The sequence below is a fragment of the Megalobrama amblycephala genome, linkage group LG21, assembly GCF_018812025.1.
Source record: "Megalobrama amblycephala isolate DHTTF-2021 linkage group LG21, ASM1881202v1, whole genome shotgun sequence".
Lineage (NCBI taxonomy): Eukaryota > Metazoa > Chordata > Actinopteri > Cypriniformes > Xenocyprididae > Megalobrama > Megalobrama amblycephala.
This window is the reverse complement of record NC_063064.1, coordinates 18384889-18412552: the sequence shown is the minus strand read 5'-3', so window position 1 is coordinate 18412552 and position 27664 is coordinate 18384889. Positions and strand designations below refer to the sequence as shown.

General features: G+C 36.3%; 1 protein-coding gene and 1 long non-coding RNA gene across 3 annotated transcripts in view; one reads left to right on the top strand and one right to left on the bottom strand.

Annotated features, from left to right (window-relative positions):
• The window catches only part of phf2 (PHD finger protein 2), a 26278-nt gene extending 8173 nt beyond the window's left edge, over positions 1-18105 (top strand). The window contains exons 4-22 of one of the 2 annotated variants that reach the window (XM_048172439.1): positions 93-253; positions 435-576; positions 931-1117; positions 1311-1473; positions 1554-1641; positions 2287-2393; positions 3660-3751; positions 3839-3928; positions 4094-4432; positions 5521-5640; positions 6385-6500; positions 6617-6795; positions 7596-7663; positions 8241-8410; positions 11446-11723; positions 13257-13352; positions 13437-13546; positions 15265-15559; positions 15795-18105. In XM_048172439.1, the coding sequence (XP_048028396.1) occupies positions 93-253; positions 435-576; positions 931-1117; positions 1311-1473; positions 1554-1641; positions 2287-2393; positions 3660-3751; positions 3839-3928; positions 4094-4432; positions 5521-5640; positions 6385-6500; positions 6617-6795; positions 7596-7663; positions 8241-8410; positions 11446-11723; positions 13257-13352; positions 13437-13546; positions 15265-15559; positions 15795-15883 (2890 nt within the window). In that variant the 3' untranslated portion in view covers positions 15884-18105. Of the gene's footprint in view, positions 1-92; positions 254-434; positions 577-930; positions 1118-1310; positions 1474-1553; positions 1642-2286; positions 2394-3659; positions 3752-3838; positions 3929-4093; positions 4433-5520; positions 5641-6384; positions 6501-6616; positions 6796-7595; positions 7664-8240; positions 8411-11424; positions 11724-13256; positions 13353-13436; positions 13547-15264; positions 15560-15794 lie in introns of both variants that reach the window. The other variant, XM_048172438.1, reaches the window with a different exon arrangement.
• Positions 5534-27664, bottom strand: LOC125256440. The gene is made up of 3 exons (XR_007182109.1): positions 27527-27664; positions 20231-20355; positions 5534-6394 (listed from the first exon to the last, which is right to left on the bottom strand). It is a non-coding gene; the product is annotated as an uncharacterized LOC125256440 (long non-coding RNA).

Here is a 27664-nt window from a genome sequence, read left to right as displayed (position 1 = left end):
CCAGACATGTGAAAGAGATTCCAGTATGATGTCTTGAAGAGATTGTGTGGGTGACTGTAGGTAACATTCTTACGGTGTATTTTCCACTGCAGTTCAGAAGATGTGGTGGTCAAGCTGTCTGGAAGTCAGTTGACATTGGACTATCTTGAGGAGAATGGATTCAATGAGCCAATTCTCATCCAGAAGAAAGATGGGCTGGGGATGGCCATGCCTGCACCCACATTCTACGTCAGTGACGTGGAAAACTATGTTGGTAAGTGAATTTAGGTAATGTATGTTGTTGATTAGAATCTATTAATATTAATGCAGTTGCTGATAGTGGAATTATAATAAAACCAAGTGTTCCTCAATTTTGACGATCAGAATGGAAGTAAATAGTGCATTCCCTCTCGGGATTGTATGTTGTTCTAATTGTCTACTTTTTTCATTCAAAGGGCCTGATGTTCTTGTGGATGTTGTTGATGTAACCAAACAAACAGACAGCAAGATGAAGTTAAAAGAGTTTGTTGATTTTTACTACAGCACAAGCAGAAAGAAAGTATTAAATGTGATCAACCTGGAGTTTTCAGACACAAGGTAAGCAGTCTTATAAAAAGTTGCAAAGGGCTATGAAAAAAGCATATGAAAAAAATAAACTCTGTAATTTCACAGTTTTAGTATCTATTTTGATACAGCAAAACCTAATGCGCTAAAGCACACTCCTTTTATCAAATTAAAATAGATTTTTTTTTAAGTAATAATGAAAAAAGTGCTTTCATTTTTTCACAATATACAGCATAATCAAGCATAAACACTATTTAAAAAAACATTATTTGCATAAAATTCACACGTCAATATAATAATATGGGTGTTTTTTTATTAGTGTGTCATTAGAAACATATTTATTTTGAGTTTGGAGAACATTTACTATTCTTCCCTTTATTTCTCTAGAATGGCCAATATTGTTGAGAGTCCGCAGATAGTTCGGAAGTTATCCTGGGTGGACAACTACTGGCCTGACGATGCATTGTTGGGGAAGCCCAAAGTGTCCAAATACTGTCTCATCTGTGTGAAAGACAGCTACACAGACTTCCACATTGAGTGTGGAGGTGCCTCTGTGTGGTATCATGTACTTAAGGTGACATAAGCTCAATGCTCCTTATTACTATGACAAAAAAGCACTTTAAATTCATGAATGATGAATTTTTTTTTTTTTTTTTTACACAGTTCTCTAGAATTCTTGATTCTGATTGACCAGTCACTGTATTCTGTGGTCATATATTGTTGTATAGTGGATGTTGAACTGTATATTTGACCTGTGTATTGTATAGGGAGAGAAAATCTTCTTTCTGATCAAGCCCACCTCTGCCAACCTTTCTCTGTATGAGCGCTGGAGGTCCTCTTCCAACCACAGCGAGATGTTTTTTGCTGACCAAGTGGACAAGTGTTACAAGTGCACACTTAAACAAGGGCAAACTCTTTTCATTCCATCAGGTGAGACATCAGGGTGCCAGTAATTAAATAAAAAATGAAGCTCTAGGCTCTAATATTTCTTTGTTTTTATTTAATGACAGGATGGATTAATGCAATACTGACTCCTGTGGACTGCTTAGCCTTCTCCGGGCATTTTGTTCACAGTCTGAGCGTAGAGATGCAAATGAGGTCAGTGATCTGCTTTTTTTCCTTGTAAGACAAGCTTCGTATGTTCAATTTTATAGGTTCCCATAATGCAGTGTGATGATCTTAGTGATAAAAATCCATCCAAGATGGTGCACAAAGTTAGAAAAATGTTGATTATTTGATTTATAAATATAATTCAGTCAGTGCTCAAACGTATCCGTAAAATATAGTTATATATATTAGCAATTTAGCAATTCATTTCGATTTTGGAACAGAACTGTAGTTTACTAAAGTATGCTATTCAAAAAAATTAAAAATAAATAATATACACACACACACACACACACACACACACACACATTAAGTACAGAGGGTTTGGTGCATACTGTACGACTATTATGTAGGATTATAGGCCTAATGTCTTTGGCTGTTGCCATTTTAAATGTTATTACATGCAGTTTGCCATGCAATGACAACTGGAGGATGGTGATGCAATTGAAGCATTCAAGCGTCAAACCTTCTCTGTTCTATTCTTGGCACTAACAAGCCTCTGAAGCAATGAAAAGAAAGAGGGGAAGTCAAGAGCATATGCTTTTGCCTTCTGAAGTGCATTTCTCACATCTGTGAGACCATGATTTCCTCTCAAGGCACACTTTTAAGTAATCCTCCCTTTGCTTCTCCACTCAGAGCATATGAGGTGGAAAAAAGACTCAAAGTTGCCAGCCTCACTCCTTTTCCAAACTTCGAAACAGCATGTTGGTATGTGGGAAAATACTACCTGGAGCGGTTTAAAGGTGAGCAATTAATAAATATAATCAGTTAAAAAAAAGTATGTTTTTATTTGGCTTGTTTGTAGGTGTTGTGGTTTCACAAAACTCACAAGTAAAAAAGAGCAAGGGTCAATTTCACTGCAACCATTCATGTTATTGCAAACTTAAATCATCACTTAAATTCATTCGCAGCAAAATTCCCCTGTGTGACTCCCCTGAAGTGGCTTCAAAGGTTTTGCTTTCGAAAATTGCCTCTGCATCCTGCACACCACAAGATTTATCCGTAATAGTGAACTTTGGGACTGGAAATAAAAAGATCTAATGTTGTAAGGTAGACTCAAATGGCTTCCTCCTCGCTCGCTTTGTGCGTGATCCTGGAAGGGGCCTGCTGAGCAGATGAGGAGGGTCTGGATACCCGGCGTATTATTGCAGTCATTAGATCGGTGCATCGTGGAGTTCACAGATGATTAGCTTCAAAAGGCAGAATCACTTGCTCCATTACAACCTGGTGTTTAAACTCCCCTCATCTGGCCTTGGACTGCGTGTTTATATTTCCACCATTTTCCCCCGTCACGTTACTTAATTTTGCCAGATTGCTGTAGCGCGCACATTGCAAAAAGGACCGCAGTTGGTCTCCAAGCTATCTGATGTTCAGATGGGGGAATCAGCTTTCAAGGTCATCTTTTAAAGGGTTCAAATCTTGTGTGTGACTTCAGGTAGTGGAAAAAAAGACCTTGGCCCCCGGCCCAGCAGGCCGACTGGGCCACCGCCAGCTCTATTGCTCCCCGTCTCGTTTCACTGTTTCAGCTTTCACTTTATGTTCATGTTATTCATTTAAATGCAGTGTGGAATATATTTCCTGTAGTGGCTGTGTATCCAGTCCAATGTAATCAATGTTGAAGCTGGCGCTCCAAAAAATGCCTATGACTGCACATGAACATGTTTTTAGGCCCCTCTGGATTGAAGTAATCAGTTTGATATATGAATAGCCTTTGTTATTGAACAGTAATGGGTCAGGTTGAAAATGTAGTCCATTTTTATTTCTGGTGTAATGTTCTCCCCCACCTTCTTTCAGTGAGTTTCATGCTCTGAGCATTTCTGACAGCACGACCACAGTCTTAGGCATTGCTGCTAATGATTTAAGGAAAGTTGGACCTTTCATCAATTTGCCTATTTAGAAAACAGCCCTTTCTAGAGAGGAACTTATGTTAGTAATACGGCACTAGTTGAGTGTTTGGATCCAGATGGGAATAATGGACTCTGATGCAAAATTTCCTAAACATTTTGCAGGTTTACATAAGGCAAACAAGCAGCCACCTCCTTACTTGGTACACGGTGCCAAAATTGTCAATGGAGCGTTCAGATCGTGGACTAAAAAACAGGTACATATTCAATTGGACATTTTCGATATCCTGTAGTTTCAATGATGTAAGTTGACCGTAACTCTCGTCTTTTGTCTTTTCCCAAAGGCTCTTTTAGAGCATGAGGACGAGCTTCCAGAAAACATGAAGCCAGCACAGCTCATTAAAGACCTTGCCAAAGAGATTCGGATTTCAGAGGTGAGACACTGCGAAGTCGTTAGAGACTTTTGTTGGATGTCTTTCCTCTCATTTATTCAGATATGATCTTGATTTTTATTATGTAGAATGTTTTTGTACATGTTAAATCAGTTATTGTCAGAATCAGTAATGGCTGACAACCTCTCCACTGCGTTTTTGTCTCAGAATGCAACAAAAGCCATAAAGAGCGAACCCAGCAACTCAAAGCCCCCAGCCGAGGAACCCCCATCTGCTCTATCAGAACCAGAAGAGCCCACGTCCCCCGCACACATCTCCTCGCCGCCACGAGATAAGCCAGCTAGGAAGAAAGCCACAAAGCCACCCAAACCGCCCAAAATGCCCAAGGTACCCAAACCACCGAAGGAACCCAAAATAAAAGAAGGTGGCAAAAAGAAAGGGAAGAAAGCAAAAGAAGGCATTTTACCTGAGAAAAAGCCCTCGAGTCTGGCAGCTCTTGAATCCCATGCAAAGGACATCCTGAACAAGATGGACCAGCCCAAAAAAGTAAAGTTTTATCAGCCTTATAATATTCAATATATATTATATTGTGTGTAAAATGACTTAAAGGGATAGTTCACCCAAAAATAAAAAGTCTTCCTTAGGGTTCAACAGAACAAAGAAATTTATACAGGTTTGGAACAACTTGAGGGTGAGTAAATGATGACAGAATTTTCATTTTTGAGTGAACTATCCTTGTAAGGGTGGATTTTTTTGCAGTCAGTGGAATTATAATTTCAACCAAACATCCATTAAAATGTTTAATACAAATAAAATGCAATTTTTCAATTATTCAAGGCAAAAAATAGTAACAAAATCCATCAAAATATGTAATGCAAGAAGTAAAATGCAGTGAGAAAAAAAATAGTATCAAAAATTAGCATTGCCATTTATATGCACATAAATAGCAATATTTTCCTACATACACCACCGTTTAAAAGTTTGGGATCGGTACAATTTTATTTTATGATTTTGAAAGAAAACTCCTATGTTAGGCTGCATTTATTTGATCAAAATACTTTAAAATAACTGTTTTCTATTTTAATATATTTTAAAATGTAATTTATTCCTGTGATACAAAAAGCTGAATTTTCAGCAGCATTACTCCAGTCTTCAGTGTCACATGATCCTTCAGAAATCATTCTAATATGCTGATTTGCTACTAAAGAAACATTTCTTATTATTATCAATGTTGAAAACAGTTGATTTGCTTAATAGTCTAATGGAATGGAAACCGTAATCTTTTTTTTCAGGATTATTTGATGAATAGAAGTTTGATGAAGATAGTAGATTAAGTTAAAAAGAGCAGCATTTAATGCATCCTTGCTGAATAAATGCATTCATTTCTTTCAAAAATAAAATCTTACTGACCCCAAACATTTGAACGGTAGTGTATATTTTTTACTAAAGCATTTTTAGACTTCCAGGAACATTTCTAAATGAGTTTTGAATCTAAAATGAACTGAACATAAACGATATATAATGATACTGCACTTGTGAATATATTGTAAATATATCACCCTGCTCTAGAACTGTCAGTATGCACTTTTATCCCTTTAAAATAAACACATTTTATTGTCTCTCACATTACACAGCTGTTAAAGACTGGGATGAGTATTTTGGAGAAAGAGACGAGTAAACCGAATGACGTTGCAAAGTTTGAGATGATTCGAGAGCATAATAAGAACAAGACGGAGGCCAAATGGAAATATAAGGTACGTTTGTTAGGGTTACAATGTAAGGACACAATTGTAATGAATAACGTTGTGTAATGCAAACGTAATGATTTCCTCCATCGCAACATAGATCAGTGCCTAGAGAGAGGCTTTGAAAATCCATGCAAATGAAATCAAACCCCGACAAGTTGAATAGTAGCACATTGGGCTTTGGGATCATCCAGAAGTGATTTACACGTTTTAGATCAAAGCAATCAGCAGAAATAACTCTGCGGCTCAGTCACTCTCTCTGTTCTGGGTTCATCAAAGCAGCAGAACCCTTTACCCAGCCTCAGAGTTTACCTAATGCTATAATACTATGTCATATCCTAGACATGCCAGCTAAGTATTTACATATGCCTTCATTTCTACTATCAAAATGAGCATGTTGTGGCGTTATTGTTGGATAACATGGGATGGCTTTTGTAGGAAAAGCTTAATTCTGGTGAACGGAAGGCATTACAGGGCTTTCGTTCAAGGAGGAAAATTCAATGCCAGACAGCCCAGGAATGTTTGTAGTTGCTCCAAGTCTCCTGATCCGAGTGCTCCTTTGCTGCTTGCCAAACATTTGCAGATGGAGAGGAGTCTCTGCTAGATAGTCTTCAAGGTCATCAGCCGCAATGGCTTCAGTCTTTGACGTCTGATCACAGTGGACGTGGCTGACAGCGAAGACCCATGAAGTGCATGAGACGGGAAGAGTTTCAAAGCACTGATGATTGTTTGGTGTTTCTTTTCATCTTGCAGAACAGCAAACCTGATTCGTTATTGAAAATGGAAGAAGAGCACAAATTTGACAAAGGTCTACTCAGCCATAAAGACAATAAATTTGCATTTTCATTGTCGAATAAGAAGTTGCTGGGGTAAGTGCAGTACTAAATATCTTAATTTGATCGACAGCCCTAATTTTGAGAAATTCTATGCCTGTGTCGTCTCTTCTGACAATCGAACTAATGTTCTTTTCGTCTTTTTTTCTTAGATCAAAGATGCTCAAAACCCAGACCAATTCGAGTGTTTTTGGCTCAATACAGAACATCAAGGAAGAAAAGCCCAAGCCTGTGAGAGACGAGTATGAGTACGTTTCTGATGAGGGGGAGCTTAAGATCGACGAATTCCCAATCAGGAGGAAAAAGAACGCAGTCAAGAGAGACTTTTCCTGTAAGGCTTCATGATATGCGATCTGGGCCAGGGTGATTTTCTGATTAAATAAAACATAATTTTAAGAGTAAAAATGATTGTAGACTTCAGGCCCAGATGGAATCTGCAGACTTCCGTTACATTTATTACACTGATTTTAAGTGACAAAAATGATTTAAACTACAGTCTTATTAGTATCTGGAAATACCATTAAGAACACACAAGGGGTGGGGTCTGAAATAAACATTTGGCAATATCTGCCAATGATAAGTGAAATAAGTAAAATGTTACTGGTCATGAATATTTCTTATGGACCATGAAACTGTTTTTCATTATTATTTTAATCATTTTAAATGAATTAATAGTTTTAATAATTTTTGTCTTAATAACAGTGGAATTGTTTAGCTTTTTTATTTTTTTTTTTCTTGAATTAGTAGCAAACAACTCAGGTCATTGTGTTACAGATATACAGACAAAAGGAATATTTCACATATGTGTCACCACATCAAATCCTACATAAACTTCTGATAGTAAATTTCCGGGGGCAAGTTGCAGTTGCATTTACTAATAAAGTTGCTGGCCTCCATACATTAAATTTAATGAGTTTTTGCTTGTATTTGGCAGTGTTAATTTTGGTCCCAGGGTGGCACATATGTAGAAACTTGTGAGTGACAGGCATTCAGATTATGTGGAAATCTGTGGCCGCTGATTCCATGTGGGCCTGTCTGTATTAGATACACTAGTTCTTTTAACTGATTAACAATAAATCTTTCATTTCATGCTATGTGAGAATAATCTTGAACATCTGACATTATTTACAGTTTTATCAAACATCAAAGAGCCCATTCAGCCATCGAAAAAGCCAAAGCTACAACCGTCGGACATGAAGGTAAGCATCAACTCCATTTACAGGGCTGGTCCTGTGTTATTTAACAGAACATCCATAATATTTCTCTTTAATCATACAATGGTAATAACATTAAAAGGCTGATTGACAGTAAACAGGAAGAAATTAGGATAAAATTCAAATCTCCAATCTTTATTTCATGAAGTAGCTGATTAATTCCTTCTGGATGCATTTAAAACATCGCAGCGCTGATGTTCTCAGCTTGCGATAATTCACCCATAATGTTCCGACTTAAACCAACATACGGCACAAATCAAAGAGAGCGAGCTGCAAGACGAAGCCAAATATCACCTCAAAACTGATGAAGGAAATAGCTGTGGACTGAATCAAATGAGAGCGAGAAAGTTAATCATGACAGAGGCCCACAGGCAAACTATGTGAGAAGTTACAAAAGCCTACAGGATATACCAATAAAAAACTCACAAACCTAAGAGAAATCCTGGATTATTATAAAGAATGAATATTGCTGATGCAAAACGTTCAGCTTCTTGTGTATGTTTTGATGCATTTAAATTATTTACTTAATGTCAAATAGTGTTTTTTTCCATTGTTGTTTTAGAATCCAGATTCATCAGATGAAGAATCACTCCACATAGACACGGAGGCCAAGACAGAGGTCAAAGGTCGTAATTCCAAGGTCTCTAAGAAGAAAGGGGGCAGTTCAGCTGGGATTCTGGATCTCCTACAGGCCAGCAAACAAGTGGGCGGCATTGACTACAGTAACAACAGGTATGCACATTGTTGTCCATATACTGGTGTCTTAAAGGCATGGGTTAGCCTAATTGATTAATAAGGCTTGAATAGGTTATTTACTTACTTTTATGGAGTTTTCGCTTTAGTATTTTAAAAGAGATTAATTTTGAGATGCAATTTCTCTGAAAGAATTTTAAAATTATATACTTTGGCATGCTATCAGCATGGTAAACCTTTTCCGAGAAATTCATCCCCTCTAAAGCAGCATTATTAAATTTCCTAATGTAATCCATAGCAATAAGAGAAATAAAAAGTCTTGAGAAATAAAAGTCTTATTTAAAAGGGATAGTTCACCCAAAAATGTCATCATTTACTCACCCTTATGTTGTTCCAAACCTGTATGAGTTTTTCTTCTGTTGAACACAAATGAAGATGTTTTGAAGAATGTTGATAACCAGACAGTTGACAGTAGCCATTGACTTCCATAGTATTTTTTATTTTATTTTTTTTTTTTTTTCCCTCTATGGAAGTCAGGCTATTGTCAACTGTCTGGTAAGGTTACCAAAAATTCTTCAAAATATATATTTTTTTTTTTAGTTCGACAGAAGAAAGAAACTCATGCAGGTTTGGAACAACCTAAGCGTAAGATGACAGAATTTTCATTTTTGCTGCTTTTATATTTTTTTAAATGGGTATTTACATATAGATGGACATCTTTGGCCCTTGTGCGGCATCTTACTGTGTTTGTTTCAAGTTAAAATAGTTTAAAAATACATGGCTTGAGACCTCACATTCTGTTCCATACTCTTTTGCTCTGTCCATCTGTTTTCGAACACAAGAAATGTGTCTTATGTGAAAAATCGTATCTGGTGTACATGACCCTAAACTGGCGTAATTATACAAGGCTTCCTTAAGCAACTAGTTGTTTAGACAATCCATCGACTGGTCAGTTGTGCACATCACTAGTTCATTCATTTTCATGATTCATGTGGTATGTTTTGTACATCACACACGCTAATGTGGCAGATTATGTATTATGGATATGTTTTGTCTTTGGCAGAGGGCCAAAGGGAACATACAATTTATATGATGAAGCATGTTCCTGACCCTTAAAGAAATAAAACACATCATATTTCTAGCTTAACTGTTAGTTCTTAAACTTCATACTGTAAACACATCGAGCACAGGCGTTTCTTCATCTGTCGAACAATGGCTAAAGTAATAGTTTGCACGGTTCTTTATAAGCAGTTTACATGTGCTGGCATTATTTGTTTAATCCCTCTGCACTATTAATTTGTCAAATACAGCAAAAGCTTTAGGCCATTCCTCTTCATTTTACTGTTTGCTGTTTTGGGCACATTTTTGATGGTCTATTTCCACTGCGCTGAAAGCTGCAAATCAGCTCAAACACAAAATGAGAGGGAAAACATGGCTAAAATATGTTAATTTCTCAAATTATTTTTTTGTGCTTTTAAACCTGACATATGACTGCAAGATTGTGGGGAGGAAATGCCTCCAGTCAGTTGTGACCACATTAAACAAGCTCTTGACTCATTGTTCCACCTCACTGGTTAATCACTTAATAGGTGGTAATCTGCAAAAGCTAAATCTGTATTTTTCTGCTAGTTACTTCAAGCTTGAAAGCAGATGTGGACACAATAGTATTAGTTCACATGGTAGAATCTTCTTCTGACATGAAAAGATCTATATAAAGAGATTTATATGATGAGGAAATTATGGGGAATGAATGTTTAGTGACAGGTAAGTTAGAAAAGCAAGAGTGAGATGTGCAGATTGGTGGTTTATTGAATGAGCAGATGTGATTATAAGACAGAACAGGTAAGTTCTGGCTTGTGCTTTCAGTTTTGGTTGAATGAAGGTTCAGTATGAATGAAAGTAGAGACGTTATAGTTAATGCAGGTTACTTTTGGTTAGCCTTTTGAAAAGACATCTTGGATTGAATCTTAACTAGGATTTTCATGTTAGTTTGCCAGGCCCACCCATTAGCTTTACATGTTCGGTTGATTAAATATGCCTTAGATTTGCCTTCGAAATCCACATAACAATGTCACATCAGCTGCAGCGGAAAAGCTCTTTGGCCATGATTGACATCAACCATTTTTATGGTGGTTTAAAGGTGATGTGTGTAATGTTTTCAATATTAATATTTTACTGTGATAAGTAAAATATTTCAATATTGTATAGTATTTTTTTAATTTACTATTTTTAATATGCACAATCAACTATAAGTAAACTATTTGTATGTCTCTGAAAAGTGACATCAGTGAGATTCCATCCTATTTTAATGCATTTTACACTGTTTTAGTATTTATCAACAGTGTTTTTTTATATATCTCTATTTAGCTTTCATTTAAATTTGTTTCAGTTTTAGTTTTTACAACTTATTTTAATTCAGTTACTTCCCAAGACAGCATTTCTAATTTTATAATATTTATCTAATATTTATATTTGATTTTATTAAATTTTTTAGTTAATAACAAAACTTTATTTAAAAAAAAAATGGGGGAGGGGGGGGGGGTTTATACTAAGATGCAAATAAAAATGTAATAATGCGCCTAAAAACTGACATATTTCCATGCATTTTTTAAAGCAAGTTCAGCAAATTCAGCAAGTAGACATGAGAATTAGCTATAATGGAAACACATTTACTTAATAGTAAATTGATAGCTGTGTATCAAAAAAAAAAAAGAAAAAAGAAGAAAAGTCATGTGTCTGAATAATTTGGCCTGGAAATACTGCTTTATTTGCAAAATGCTTTTCAAGATATTCAGAATTTTAGTATAAATAAAATGTGCAGCTTGGAAACATATCTATCATCTTTAACCTGACCAGTGGCATCTGTTTGGGCCTCTTCATCTGGGAAACACACAAGTGCAGAAATTACACACTTCACCTTTAAGTGTCCATTTCCATCCTTGTTGCTCCCCATCACCCGACTCACTTCCTAAAATTCGAATCGCTTCTCATTCCCACTGACACTTGGAGTAATGTACGTGTGTGTTGTGTATTTCTCATTGATGGACTTACAGTCAGCCACCTGCATCCCCCAGCACACAGGAGGCCATCCAGGGCATGTTGTCCATGGCTAACCTGCAGTCATCAGACTCTTGTCTGCAACCGTCCTGGAGCAATAGCCAAGCTAAGAACAACTCGCACAGCAGCTCAGCCAGCAAGAAGCCAAGCGGCGCGGCCGGAGCAGGGGGGAACGGCAAGCGACCAGCCAAACGCTTGCCCAAAAAGACGCAAAAGAGCAGCAGCGTGGACAGTTCGGACATGTTCGATGATGACCAGGACCACCTGGATGCGTGCTTTAAGGATTCTGATTATGGTAAGTTCTTCAAACTGATTCTTTTACTGTGCTTAAAGTGATAGCTCACCCAAAAAAGAAGTAATATCTTCTGGGGAACACAAAAGAAGAAAAATGCGATATGCAATACTATAATGCTTTAATTATAAAACAGAAATTGTAAAAATAAAACTGCTTAGTCTTTAGTGTATGAATATATATATACACTGATTCTTATTAAAGCTACAAAAGTAATTCAGTCAAGAGCAGTGAGAGTTTTTTTTCTTTGTCTTTTGTTTGATTAACATTAATGACACAGACGGCAGCAGGTATATTAGTCTCCTGTCACTTTAAGAGCGAATGCACGGATCCAGTTTACTGTAACAATGAACTGAATTTGAGATTGCACGCTGTCTGGGAGGTGGCTTTGTGTGCGTGCGAGTACTGCATTGAGTTCTTTTCCGCGGCTTATTGTGCTTAATAATTTTTTTTTTTTTTTTTTTTTTTACATTAAGCATGTCACAGTCATGTGTCCAGTCTATTTTCTGCTATCTGTGTCGACCTCAAATTTGACTTTTCGTAAAGAAAGTATTAAAATCATTCAGTTATCACAAGCCATTGCAAAATGCATATCACAAAACGTACATTTGCGATATTTCGATCATTTTAATTTTTGTGCAGCCCTAGTTTGAATGAAATGAGGGCGAGTAAATGTTGAGCTTTAATTTTTGGGTGAACTATCCCTTTAAGAAGCCATTTGGAGAACAGATTGTAGTTCTCTCGTACCTTCATCTTGGATAGCTTGTTTGCACTATTATCAAGACCAATTAGTTCCTGCGAGACAATTTGTCAAGGATGTTTCATGATGACTTGGAATTGCCCAGGTGTCCTTAGAGCAAAGCAAAACAGTGTAAATCTGCTCTATCAACGTTCTGATTAGATTTTGATTTTGACTTAAGGGTTCTCATTCACGGCAAAGTGACAGGCGTGTTTACTCTCAGCTAGAACTTTTCAAGCCCTCCTTTTTGAGTGGTCCCTTTTTATAGCTTTTGTGAACCCCTTCCAAGAACAGCAAGGCCATTAGAAGCCTGTTAATAATCCATTAGCATGAGTTTTAAACTGTTGTTTTAAATGCTTTTTGATCTGATACCCTAATTAGTCATTACTAGCACGCACATTCCCGTTCGGACTCACACTAAGAGAGCGTTTTATCAAGCACACGAGCATTCCTCCTTTCTGTAAACATCTCTTTTCTTTTTCTTGATAATTTAATTGTTGGAAATTGCGTGTTCCTGAGTGGTGGAGTTCAAAGAAGCTAGGTGCATGCAGGCCGAGGCAGGGCAAGGAACAGCTGCCATGCATCTGTGTCACGCTAACATCCTGTCCAATGAGAAAATACTTAGCACTGTAGTTTATGGAGTGCAAAAATAGGGTGGTTTCTCATGTACAAGCTATGTGTTTAAAAGTAATGTGCTTCGACATATTTACATTGCTTTCTTTAATGACTTTAGACCATACATATGGAGAATGTAACTTTTGCCTTTTTTAATCTTGTTCTTTTCTGTTTTTTTCCAGTTTATCCATCTCTGGAATCTGAGGAGGACAACCCCATTTTCAAATCGAGATCGAAAAAAAGGAAAAATACAGATGACACTCCGTATAGTCCAACAGGTAGTACGAAGTCTACAATTTCAGGTGGGAATCTGACTATAATGTAAATGTAATCAACATAGGATTATATTCATACTGTTGCAGCACGCGTTGGGCCTACTGTACCACGACAGGAGAGACCAGCTCGGGAGGGGGCACGTGTGGCGTCCATAGAGACAGGACTGGCAGCTGCGGCAGCTAAATTGTCTCATCAGGTTAACGCTTTCGCTCATAATGAAGCGGTCATTCAATGCAACAGCCAAATGTTATCAATTTAAAAATATTAACTGATATTAAGAAATTGTGACAAGCAGTCACATTGGATGGGTCATTTAATCAGCCAGTTTTAAGCAATTTTGTGATTGTCTGCATTTGCAAACATTCTGCGTTTGCAGAAATTATAGGCAAAAAGCTTGGTCAATAGAAAATTATATTAATTGGCTTGGCTTAGTGTGATTATCAAGTCCCAAAGGCTGCAAATTAATTACATAAATAGATGCGCTGCATGTTTCAGAGTGAAACGCTGCACTGTTTTATTTATTTATTTATGGTACGGCTTATGGTTCTGTGTTTTTAGTGGCTCAGAGTGGCTCGGATCACAGTAAATGTTGCTTCACACAAACTCATCTCTGCATCTGCTCTGAGTTTGGGTCACTAATAATGTCCATTGGGGAACATAACATGCACCAGCCATCTTCCCAAATGTAATGAGAAGTGCTTATAAACCGGCTATTGTCAACAAAAGAGCAGCTGCGGTTTTCTGCCAAAATTATACCTCAATTGGTTTAACATTTGTTACAGTTGTACTATAATAGAAATGTGTGTGTGTGTGTGTGTATGTATAAAAAATAAATAAATAAATATATATATATATATATATATATATATATATATATATATATATATATATATATACACACACATATATTTGTTTTGCTATCTTAGTGAGGACATTGCATAGATTTCCATTGATTTTATATCAGGTCTATGATATTATCTATCACCTAACCCAACCCCTACTCCTAAACCTACCCATCCCAGAAACATGTGCAAAACACTAGATTTAAATAAAAACGTCTTTTGGTTGATTTATAAGCCTTTTAAGCTAGTGAGGACCAGTCTTTCACAATTTCACAAAAGTATTTCACAATATAAGTAAGGACATTTGGTCCTCAGAAGTATAGCCAAAACAAGTACACACACACACACAGGGTGAATTTAGGTTGATTGGGACACTTTTCCCCAGTCAAAAAGTGTCCCAGTCAACCTGAATTTAATATATATATTACAGTAAAATATTACAATAGTATTATTTAGAATTTTTGTTTAATATTTTTTATTTAGTACTAATAATACAAATTATAAAAAAAAATATAGATTATAATTTTTATAATCACATTGATAATCACAAAATTCTGGCCAAATTGTGTAGCCCTACAAACAAGCACAGCAAACCTAATCGAATTTTATCAAAAAATTTCCCCCAAAAAGTGTAAGTGTAAAATTTTGTGAACGTCTCATTTGCAATCATTACATTGCATCATGCCATTCTTTTACAGTGGGGTTCAAATGTCTGAGACCACATAAACATCTTGGAATTTAAAATTCCATTTAAACAAATTTTGAAAGATTAGAAGGATTTTGTTGCAAAATGCAGAACTATTTTGGTCCTGCGCTATTTAAGGTCGCAAATTTATGGCATTGACCACGTGAACTCCTTTGTGTCTTAAAGCACAATATGCTCTTTGAATCATTTTCAAATCATACTGGAGAGCATGATCATCAGGTTTTTCCCAAACTTGTGGAGTTCATGCAGCTCGAGTGTCATTAAAGTAAAAGAAGTTCTGAATCCACTCTAATAGCTTCCATTTTCATAGAAACATCTGTAAGACTGATTTAGTTAAATTACCCTACTAACTAGTTCTTGCTACAGGAGGAGCAAAAGATCAAGAAGAAGAAAAAGAGTACCAAAAAGAAGCCCATGGCTGTAGAGGAGCCTCACAAACTCTCTCAGGACAGCAGCTCTCCAGAACCCACCCCAGACTCCGAGACCAACCTGGCCGACCACGAGTACAGCACTGGAACGGGCAAAACCGCCGGCAGCTCGCAACCCATGGCCCCCGGAGTCTTCCTCAGCCAGAGGCGGCCTTCATCATCGTCATCATCTCAGATCACCTCATCTGTCCCGCCAGCAAAAGTCGAACGTGGGAACTCGACGGACGCCAAAGGTGATTTTGGCCAAAACATAAATAGGATCTTCTGTGATGAGTATTAATTCAAGTTTAAAGGTTTGTTTACATTGCACGGGCCAGTGTGAGAGTTGCAATTTCTGCACCATTAAAAATTTATTGACACAGCTGTGGCTTAATAAAGTATTGATGCGAAAGTGGGTGATCATAGAGTTGTGATGTTGTTGTTGCATATGCTAACCATTACTTAACCATTGCTTTGTCTCGCCCACAGCCAAGCGGCTAAAGAAAGGAATGGCAACGGCCAAACAGAGACTTGGAAAAATCTTAAAGATTCATCGTAACGGCAAGCTCCTGCTGTAACATGGACAATGGATGACTTAGACTTTCTCCTGATGTTTATGGACCTGTGGACTGATCCCTCCCTCCCTCCCTCCCTCCCTCCCTCCCTCCCTCGATGAGCCGGGATGAGAGCAGCAAGGACTGAAATGGACGGGAACGCAAACAGGATCCCACAAGTTTTCAATTTCTAAGAAGAACATAGCTCAGATAGGTTTTTGCCTCTTCTTTTACTTTATAACTTTCAGATATTAAAAATGTACAGAATACCTGCTATTAATATTTTGTAAGAAGAATTTGTCTTGTTTTACTACGGCTATCAGTTTATCAGGGGTTGCTAATATATTATAAGATACAGTAAATAGCAGTCATTCCAAGACAAAGAAAGTATCCCTTGCATGTATTCCAGTTGCATGCATTGTTTTGGGGGGGAAGGGTTGGTGGAAGGTTGCAAACAAGAAGTTCATTACTGCTTTTTGGATGTGGCTTATCATTATCTTTTCTTTTTCTTTTTCATTTTTACAAGTATTACTAAAGAGATAATTTTCACAATAACTGCCTGGGTGATTTTAAAATCCCCCATTTGGAATTTACTTTCCTTAAGCAAAAAATCATTTTATACGCATTACCTACGTGGGACAACTGAAAAAGTACTTTTCTGTTTGCTAAGCACTATCACAGATAATATTTATTGACCTAATATAATTGTACAAGTTATAGGTAGCTTGAGAAAAGCCAGAAGGCACTTACAAAACATCAGTGAAGCACAAATATGAACTCATATTGTTAGTAATGTTGTCTCAATAGCTACTATAAAATGACAACTATAGCTTTATTTTATCCTTATTAACTTTTTTTTGTTTTTTTTTAACAAATATAGGAAAAAATTGTTTTTGTGGGGAAACAAAAATCATCAAACATGCATATCGATAAAAAACCATGATTGAAATACTTATTTTCCCCTTGTTCTAGCAATTCAGTGTATCACATGACATACAATGTCACAATTAAACTTTTCCTGAATTGTTAGCACATCTTTTACTTTTTTTATTTATATCTATATTTTTGTTGTTTTTAGACATTGATACTTTTATGTCATCCTGTTTTACAATGTAGCTCTTATTACGGTTCCATTTTGCATTACGAAACACTTGCCAAAAGCAACGAAACACTACATAAATAGGATCTCTAGCACTGATGATAAGCCTCATCCATGACATTTCACTACATGGGGATACTTTCTCTCTTCTGTTTGTTTCACAGGCAGCACCAATTACCCTAGAATGAAATATGCATTTATATTGCTTCACAGTACAGTATGTAGAATGTAGCCTGTATATAGCTTTTTAAATGACTACTTTTTGTATCCTTTTTTCCTTAATACTTCATTATACATTTTTACTAGTTTTTGCTAATTACAAACAAAAAATATATATAAAGATATAGAAATAGTCATTTCGTTTTTTCATTTTTTTGTTAGATACACAATAGCTGTACTTTTTTTTTTTTGCCATTGTTTTGTTTTCATTTCATTCTGTTACATTAGACAAAAGGTGTTGCCTGGAGAACAAAATACACAGTGTAACATTTATTCTCATATGGCCTTACATGCAGAAAACCATGTGTATTATGATTCATTTATGATGGGGGATAAGAAAAAAAAAATTCAACAATTGTTTCTACGACCAGCCTGAGCTAAAATACCCCTGATGGATTTTAAAGTTATTTTACTAGCACCTTGTGAAGTGTTTTCTGTGTCAGTGATGTAATTTATTAATGTTTGTAGCCTTTTATACTTGTATAATTCTTAAGAGGTTTTGTTTTAAATCTTTTATCAGTCTGTGAGCCCCTTAGGACACTTCTATCATTAACATTGGGCAATAGTTTCTTTTTTTGTCTTAGCAAAATTTGTCATCCAAATCAAGTGCAACTGCTCATCAATACGAAATGTTACATTATTATTGTTATTATTATTAAGCAGCTATTTTAAAGATCCATACCATCATGCCATGAGTTTTATTTTGGTAATAGAGTATGTACATTCTTAACCAGGTTTACTGTGCTCATAAATTGCAGTGTTTTAGTTACCAATGTAAATCTTGTATCCACCTTTCCGAATCAAAACAATGGAACTATTTCAGGTTTTTATTTGTACAAAATGTGTGTTGCTTTGTTGTGGTTTATTTTTATATGTTCAAACAATTAAATGCATCCACTGTTTCATTGCAGTGAATGATACTTTTGTAGTAGTGCACTCTGTTTTCTGACTCACAAAGATGTGTTTTGAATTAACATCCATGTCATGTGTTTGTAGAAATGCTTTTTTCTTGCTGTTAATATTTAACCTTTTGTATTAGGCTTTATTGTCCCATGCATAATTTGTTTTTCTTAATGCAATGAGTTGCTCATTATGTATACGAGATCTGTTCCCATGCCTTAACGGCACACAAAAGTCAGTTTTTGTAACATGTTCTTCCACCATTCATACGGAATGGCAGGGCTACACACGTTCCCTGGAACATGCTGTGGTAATTACTTTTAAATGGGCTCATGCTACTGTACCATTCAGGTCTGATGCCCTGGAGAAACTCTCGACTCGCACACAATCCCCCCATTTAGAACCACATTGTCCACTGGGAGTCAAGCTGCAGTTTTTGCTTTTCTTCTTTAATACACAGCTAAAGCCAAAACACCAGCAAGTCCAGCCGGCGGCTCCGGCCAAATCATTATCACAAACCAAGCCAAGGTCAACACTGTTAATACTCCATTCGTGTTGCCGGACTATGTCGTATAGTTCAAATATATACTGAGCGTTATTTGAAACAGTGCGTATGTGTAAGTGGACGTGTGTAGAATAGTATTGCACTTGATGATATCTTTGCTCTGTGTAAATTATCTTTGTGTTTTTTCTTTACTTCCTAGTGGCTTCCAATAGTTTTTAAGAGCAAGGACTCGTTTTCAGCGTCTCCGCTCTTGACCTGATTTACGAGGATTGGAGGTGAACATGCAGAAAGCCACCAGGTGGAGATAGAAATCCCAGAAAATGCATCTCTTGCTTGCTTCTCAGTGGAAAGGTTTGACAGGTACATCTGCTCCACTTATAACACTAGTTTGGAGTTTTACAGATCAAAATCAAGTTTATGCTCTGGAATGTGCATCACAATAGCTGCTGTATAAACAAAAAGCAGGTCTGCCATTGATGGGTCTTTTTTTAACTAATTTGTAGAGGAAATCTTAGCTTATAGTTCAAAAACAATTGTCCATAAGCAAACAATTACTGTAAAAATGTGGCTTCAACCAATTTCTCATTTTTTATGTTTACTTTTTCCTCAATTTCTTCCCTTTGGTCTTTAATGTTACGCACGATCCCACATAAATCTTAACGGCATGACATGCATTTCAAATAATTTAGGGTAAAACCATATTTGAGTTGGAATTTGTTATTGTTGGAGTATGTGGCAGGGCTCCACTCTCAACATGAAAATGCGGATTTTGTCATCGACATCTGCCACGTATCCCACACGGCGAAGAGAACGCCACAGCTCATTGCCTCACGGTAAACCGAACCCCCTCCCACCCCAAGCAAAGTAGCACCCATTGTCCCCCCTAAGTACTTTGTAGCGTATTAATGATGTTTATCTCTGAGAGGAATTGCAGAAGAGGCTCGTATATCAGGCCTAACTTGTTCCTGCCACCAGTTTGTTTGTCTCTGCACAGCAGTGTTTAGCAAACATTGTTTTAGCAGTTAGTTAACATCAGAAAAAACAGTGCCATTTCAGAAAGATGGAGTATGACTGATTTGGAAGAAGATGGGTGGTTAAGCCCTTTAATCAAATATAGCATTCAAAAAACAATGGAATATATATAAAATAGGACATTAACCCTAAAGAGAACCCTAACATCTCCATTCATGGGTTCTGTGGCCAAAAATCTTTTAATGCTATGCTTAAACCAATCTATTAATACATTGCCTATTTCACAAAAGTTGAGTGATTTATTTACCGTGTATTTTAATTATTTAGTTTTAAAACTTACAATAGCAGTCAAAAGTTTGGACGCACCTACTTTTTTTATTATCCACATTTTATAATAGCAGTAAATTCATGAAAAACATTTTCTCTTCAATATCTGATCCAACTAAATAAATAAAAAACAATACAGCAATAAAATAAATAAACTGTACTTTAAAAACATTTTTGGGGTGTATAATTTGTATTTTATTTCTACAAAATTAATTTCAATTATTTTTGGGAAAAAAAAGGTTTTTAAAATCGTTGGAAACATGAATTAATTGTGTCCAAACTTCTGACGGATAGTATTTCCAAATGTACGGTTAGATAGATCTGCACATATGAGTAAGACAATACTTACATTTAAAATGTACTCTTCATCCACAGGGACATCTGCCCCGATGTCTTTAGAGTGCGTGTTATTGTTTAGCTTGTGGACGGCAGATGACTAAAGCAAAGCAGGACATTCTCCTCGCCAAAAATATCCTAGAGAAAAAACAGGCATGTTGGCTACATTGAGAAAAAGAATGGATATGGCTTGTGACTTTAAAATGCTTGTGTTTAAAGTAATGTTACAATATTGTGATACCTCCTTAAAAAAGTAACTAATTGTGTTAGTTACTTTTTCTGGAAAGTAATGTGTTGTTACTTTCCCATTACCTTTTCTCACCTGGGCTGGACTTGTCTGTTTGTTTTTTAATAACAAAAAAAAAAGTCCTACCAAAAGTGAAATGATGTTAGTCAATAAATGGGAAAACAAAGTAACTTGCATTACTTATTTGAAAAAGTAACTCAAAATAACGCATTACTTGAAAACAATAACGGTTCTGATGAAACACTACATGTGATGTAATCAAGCAATTATTTGATGATGCCATTTTATTTATATGATGTTTTCATGCTTTTTTAGGATGATATCTACAGAATTTGTGATGTTTAGAAGACATTCTTTTTGTCCAATTTTTTTTGGCCTTTTCCTTTTAGCTCTGTTTTACAGTACTGTCACAAGGCTTAAAATCATTTCTGAGTCCATTAGGAATTAATTATAGGTGTCTTTAGGAGGGCAAGTGGTTTCATAATTGCAGTGTCAGGGGAGTCCAGGTGGATCTGCGGAGTGTCATATTTGAGCTTATCTCATGGTGATCATATGCGGTGTAGCGGTCACAGATGTGAACGGACCGCCCGCCTCTCACTGTGATTTCAGTAAAAGCCCTGCGGTCTTATTAACAAGCCCCCAGTGGTTCAGTGAAACGTGCCATGCAGAAGATGCTTTAATTGCATTGGAATGTTTGAGTAAGTCATGTCTTTGTGTGGCCTAACAGTGATGCAGGCATCGCTGTGGATTATTGGTGGTCTTCAGCCTCACTGTTGGGTCTGGTTCAAGAAGATTTTTGCAGAGGGGAGCAAGGTTCCAGGGTGATGCCCCTGAAGAAATCCTTCAGGGACTTTCTGTTTTATGTGCATGTGTCTATATTCCGTTCAAAGGTTTGGTCATCAAGAATTTTTTTCTTCTTTCTTTTCTATTTTTGACAGTAAAGACATTTAAAATGTTACTATTTCAAATAATTGAAGTTTTATGGTCTCCACAATAATTAAATCAGAACAACTGTTTTAGTAATGTTTTACAGTGAGGTCCTATTCCTTAACATTTGGTAATGCATTAACTTATATTAAAGGTGCCCTAGAACTTTTTTTGAAAAGATGTAATATAAGTCTAAGGTGTCCCCTGAATGTGTCTGTGAAGTTTAAGCTCAAAATACCCCATAGATTTGTTCTAATTCATTTTTTTAACTGCCTATTTTGGGGCATAATTAGAAATGAGCCTATTCAGGGTGTGTGGCCCTTTAAATCTCGTGCTCCACGCCCTAAGAGCTTGCGCTTGCCGTAAACAACATAAAAAAAAGTTCAAACAGCTAATATAACCCTCAAAATGTTGGGGGCGTACACCCCGACTGTTACATAACAGTCAGTGTTATGTTGAGATTCGCCTGTTCTTCGGAGGTCTTTTAAACAAATGAGATTTATATAAGAAGGAGGAAACAATGGAGTTTGAGACTCACTGTATGTCATTTCCATGTACTGAACTCTTGTTATTCAACTATGCTGAGGTAAATTCAATTTTTGAATCTAGGGCACCTTTAACTAACAATGAGCAATACATTTGTTACAGTCTTTATTTATCTCTGTTAATGTTCATAAAAAATCATTGCTGTCATTCATTGTTGGTTCATGTAAGCTACAGTCCGTTAAATGTTTTGTTAAATAAAAAAGATACAACTTTGGATTTAAATAGAGTATTAGTGAATGTTTAAATGAAAATTCACTAATAATAATAAATGATTTAGAAGTATGCAACTATGTATGTTCATGTTAACTAATGTAGTTAATGTTAACAAATGGAACCTTATTGTAAAGTTTTATGACTGTATTACACTAATATTACTAAAAATATTTCTTGAGTACCAAATCAGAATATTAGAATGATTTCTGAAGTCACAGAATGTGACACTGAATACTGGAATGATGCTGAAAATTCAGCTTTGTCATCAAAGGAATAAAATAACATTTTTAATATATTAAAATAAACAGTTATTTAAATTGTAATAATATTTCACTATATTACTGTTTTTACTGTATTTTTGATCAAATAAATGCAGCCTTGATGAGCATAAGTGACTTATTTAAATAAATCTTTCCAACCTCAGACCTTTGAACGGTATTGTAAGCTGCACGATTAATCGTTAAAAGATCGCAATCTCGATTCAAACTCCCATGCAATCTCATTCCTAAATGACAATGATTTGCCCGTGCGTATTAAATTTGACAAAATCATACTGGAACATTCAAATCTGTTCGCCCTGCCGATGACCCTGAGAAAGCAGTATCATGTTTAGATATAAAACAGCTTCACCTACAGTCTTTTCAACCACAGTATCATTATTTATGTGTTGCAAATATTCAAATTATCAAAGAAGTACTGAGAAAAAAAGTTTATAGTTCGCATATAAACACTGATGTCTTCTAGAGATCAAAATAGAGCACATAACCTTTTGAAAGTAACTTGAGGCTTCAAATAATGATTCTATCCATTACATTGTTGCTGTTAAAAAAATCATTTGTTATTGAATCATTCATTCAAACCATTTTTAAAAAAAAAATCATTCAAATTATTTAAACATTTTTAAAAAGAGCGAAGGCAGCAATTAATATTTTGTCAGAACCTAGTAAATTACTTTGTTTAGTTGTCTTCAGAATTGTGGGAGAATCGTAATCTCCATTTGAAGAAAAAAAAAAAAATGTAATTTTCAATTTATCCATAATCGTGCAGCTCTAGTAGTGTATGTGAAGGGAAAAAATGCTTAACATTATAAAGTATCTAAATTAATATTGAACTAATTGCCTGTTTTTATAGGTCAGGGTTAAATTGCAGTACTCAGTTTTGTGCAATATGTTACAGGTGGACCCTGTTCAATCTCTGTATTTAACAAGTGGATGAGAAGCCTTGGCCTGAAAAAGGTTGAAGACCACTGCTGTACAATAACCACTGATGACAAATAGGTTAAAACTAAATGAGCTGACATACTGAGATGGTTTAAAGCTGTTGGACTAGCTATGAGGTCATAAGTGTGGGTACCAGAGCTGATTAAATAAGTGGGTCACAAGAAGTGGAATATTCCACCTGCAAAAGATACTCGGGAAAAGTTAAAAATGTTGTAGACTTTATGCCAGCACTGTATGAATGGGCATATCTATGCCTCCATTAGCCAATAAGCTTTTCCCATCAGGTCTTTAAACTCTCCGTGACCCCCATTCACATGAGCAGTTGTGAAGTGTTTCACACTGTAGTGTGATCAAATCCTTGTGACGTGAATAAACATCTATAATCGCAACCTTTCAGTTCGGCATAAACAGAGAAGCTCAGCGCCAGATGCAACAAATTTAGGGTTGAGGCTCGCAAATGCAAACATCTGGTCTTTTACCATACATATGAAACCAGCCATTTTCTATGTAAGCAACCCCAATGACCATAAGGAAGCACTTGGGCTGTAACTTAAGAGTAGAGTCAGTGTCCCCAAATAACAACGGTTTGACCCACAAGTTAATTTAAAAAACTAGTATTTAGTATTTAGTACATTTCCACAAAAAAGCCATAGTATCATGTTTATATTTTCGATGCAATGAATGATACTCCACCATCTGTCCCAAGATCTAATAACACACATATTCTGCTTATCATTTTCTATATCATAATCATACATGAAATTAAAACTGTAATCCAATTCTGTCCCAGCAAAAAAGAAGAAAACGAAAAAAAACCTTGAGCAAGGATTGCATTCAGCTGGCACAGGGAGTTTCCCAAATACAATTACTCTGTTTACATGCAGTAGTACAACACGGAAATTGCTTTTGAAAGTGTTTTCCAAGGACACGGTTTTGTAAGGCTCATGTGTACAAAATTATTTCGATGAAATTGAGCACCGCTCCATGCCTCGGCAAGTAAGCTGGGCCGTTTTCAGCCGAACTTTAGCAAAAGCTCACTTCGTTGTCAGAAGCCACAAAGGCTGAGCACCCTCCTTAACTCTGAAGTGCAAGAGTGCTTTGAGCGCAAGGCAAATAAACAAACGCGTCCAAAAGACTCTATAATCTTCCACAATATTTGACATTCCCTCCACCACCTACTGTATACCAACTATAGGCCTTTAAAGGGAAAGAATATGAATCGTCATCATACCACACAGCGATGGTGGTCAACTGTCTTTCATTATCCGTCATTTTGGTGATGCCGATTCAAATGCACTTTAAAATTGGCCACAAAGTTGGTTTATTATTTAGCGGACAGACCCTCGGCTCTCTCAGGGCAGACGGTTAATAAGAGGAGATTGGCTTTCTGCTGAGTGTGTAACAGATATCTAAATCATTAGGGCTCTCTTTCTGCCATGTGCCACCCCTCGGTTCTCTGCCCTCTGAACCCTGAAGGTCAAATGGCTGCGAGCTCTGTGACCCCCAGCATTTCCTTCGAATATTAACAGGCTTGTTATGTCGTCAAACGGGCCTGATATAGACCATGGCCCCATTTGGAAAAAGCCCAATCAGTGCGAACAGCTCCAGAGTTCAGCGCTTCGGCCTCAGAACGGCAGAGGCTTTCAAGTGTCTCATTGAGAGGCATAATGATAACACAGAGAGGAAGTGTGGGGCATTTTGGGGAGAAATTATGTGGTCACATGCCCGCCGGCTGTAATGCCTCAGTTAAGTTCGGCTAAGTTGTGCTTTCGAGCTATGGGAGAATGAATCGAGTTCGTTTATGTTACAGAAATGAATGTGGCACATTCGTATTAAAGCTTTTCCAGGCTGATGTGAGGCAGACCACTACAACTGACAGGGATTATTCTTCGCTCAATTTTGGTCAGTTTAAAGTGGAGCGTTTAAAAGGGAGCGTTTCAGCCTGCTTACCGCAAGTATGCGGCAGATCTAAATAATTATCAGAGCTCTGACAGCCGTTCTGTTTCAGATGAGTTTTGAAGTTCTTACAAGAAGACAGGCATCTGGAATTTGATTCGGTTTGAGAGATCTGATTTTTATTTATCAGTGCTATTTAGAATGCTGGATGACAACATTTAAAAACCTCAAAATGTATTGGTATAGAATATGAAAATTTTGCTAATCCAAACAAACAAGCTCTGGAAGAAGTCTGTGTGTGTGCGCATTCAGTTGCATATCTGATTTTGCAGCTAATAGTGAACCCTTGCCCAGGTCAGATCTCATTTAACACCAAAAGGGTGTATGGCAAAAATCACTCATGTCACATTCTCCACCTTGGAGCATGAAGCAGATGCAAGGTGCTTATTCTCCAAACTCTGTTGCCTGACCTTTGGCTTTCTGAAGTGTAAATAATTGTTGAGTTTTTTCTTTAAACAAAATTGGAGAGCTAGCGGAAACAGCAGCTGGTTTAGCCTCTTGTGTCTGGCTCAGGTGCTTTCACATAGTAATACAAAGCCAACATTATCACACCTCTCTTTCTTTGCTAACAGATTTGGTTCAGTGTATTTGGTTAAATATTCAACAGAGGTATATCCTGGTGGTCCTCCAAAGTGTGTCTATTGTATCTGTATTTGAACAGCTTGATTTGGAGTGACTTGCAGATTTAGAACATTTTGGTTGATGTTTAAGAAGTCGTCATCATATTTATGTGAATATGCATGTATAAAAATAAATTAATATATAAAAAAACAAAACAGAAAATGAAGGTGCTTCTTAAAGGGATAGTTCAGTTCTGTCATTTAACATCCATTAACATTACAAATCAAACCCATAATCCATTTGTGAACTTTTACATTCATTTTACTGCACATTTAGATGCCCTATCTCAATATCAGATTAATGTGAATAATGTGTTGATTATTTATAATTATGACTGAATCATAGTGTACTGGACTGAAGAAATGTTTTAAATACACTCTTTATTTCATTCTCAACCACGGATTTAGCCCTTTAAAGGGATAGTTTACCCAAAAATGAAAATTCTGTCATCATTTACTCACCCTCAAGTTGTTCCAATCCTGTATACATTTCTTTGTTCTGTTAAACACAAAGGATGATATTTTGAAGAATGTGAGAAACTGAACAGTTCACCATTGACTTCCATAGTATTTTTTTCTTTCTTCCTACTATGGAAGTCAATGGTGCCCCAAAGCGACCTGGTTGCAAACATTCTTAAAAATATCTTCCTTTGGGTTCAACAGAACAAAAAAAATGTATAAAGGTTTGGAACAACTTGAGGGTGAGTAAATGATGACATAATTTTCATTTTTGGGTAAACTATCCCTTTAAAGGGCTAATTCTGTGGTTGAGAATGAAATAAAGAGTGTATTTAAAACATTTCTTCAGTCCAGTACACTGTGATTCAGTCATAATTATAAATAAGCAACACATTTTTCACATTAATCACTTTGAAATTAAACTGATATTGAGATATGGCATATAAATGTGGAGTAAAATGAATGTAAAAGTTCACAAATGGATTATGGGTTTGATTTGTGATCATGTTAATGGATGTTAAATGACAGAACTGGTATACTTTGAATAAACAGATTCTTGTTTAATTTAATATATAATACCATATAACAAAAGCCTTATTAGACTGTTTAATGTATTCTACATTTATTCCAGCTGCGTTTGCTGTTTTGAATTGAAATGTGCCATTCTGAATTTAAAGTTTAAAAATGAAATGGTAGTTGTGGTGATGGGGGAATGGAATAAAATTTTGAACAAAGAAATTTTATTGGCTATTAGATTTAAAATGCTTTTGCAATCCATTCTTGTAGCGAGCTAAACTGTAACAACAACATTCTTAGGTAGGCTATTTCGATAATAATTTGAGTAGGATAAATATGGAAATATCATAGTTTGGGTAACGTTAGAAAGCACTTTAAGGTAACGTACAGGCATTTAAACACGATTTATAACAACCCTCCCGGTCTTCTCTTCATTTTAATACATCGTCTTGAGGGGAAAACCTTTAGATATGATACTGTCAGCATTTTTTAACTAAAGCATTTGGTCTTGGTAAACCAGAACGGCTAATTCCCTTTGTATCTCGTGAATATATTCCTGAATACAAATCCATTCTGTTTTGCAGGGTAAATATTTCAACACTTACCCCGCATCATCAGTGACAGGCTGCACTTGACTCCGCTCATCCCGCCCACACTCGCTCTATCTGCCGCTTTAATCAGGAAAACATCCGCGAGCGTTTGTGCAGCGGAAATGGACCGTGACCGCTGATGGCGGGAAGATG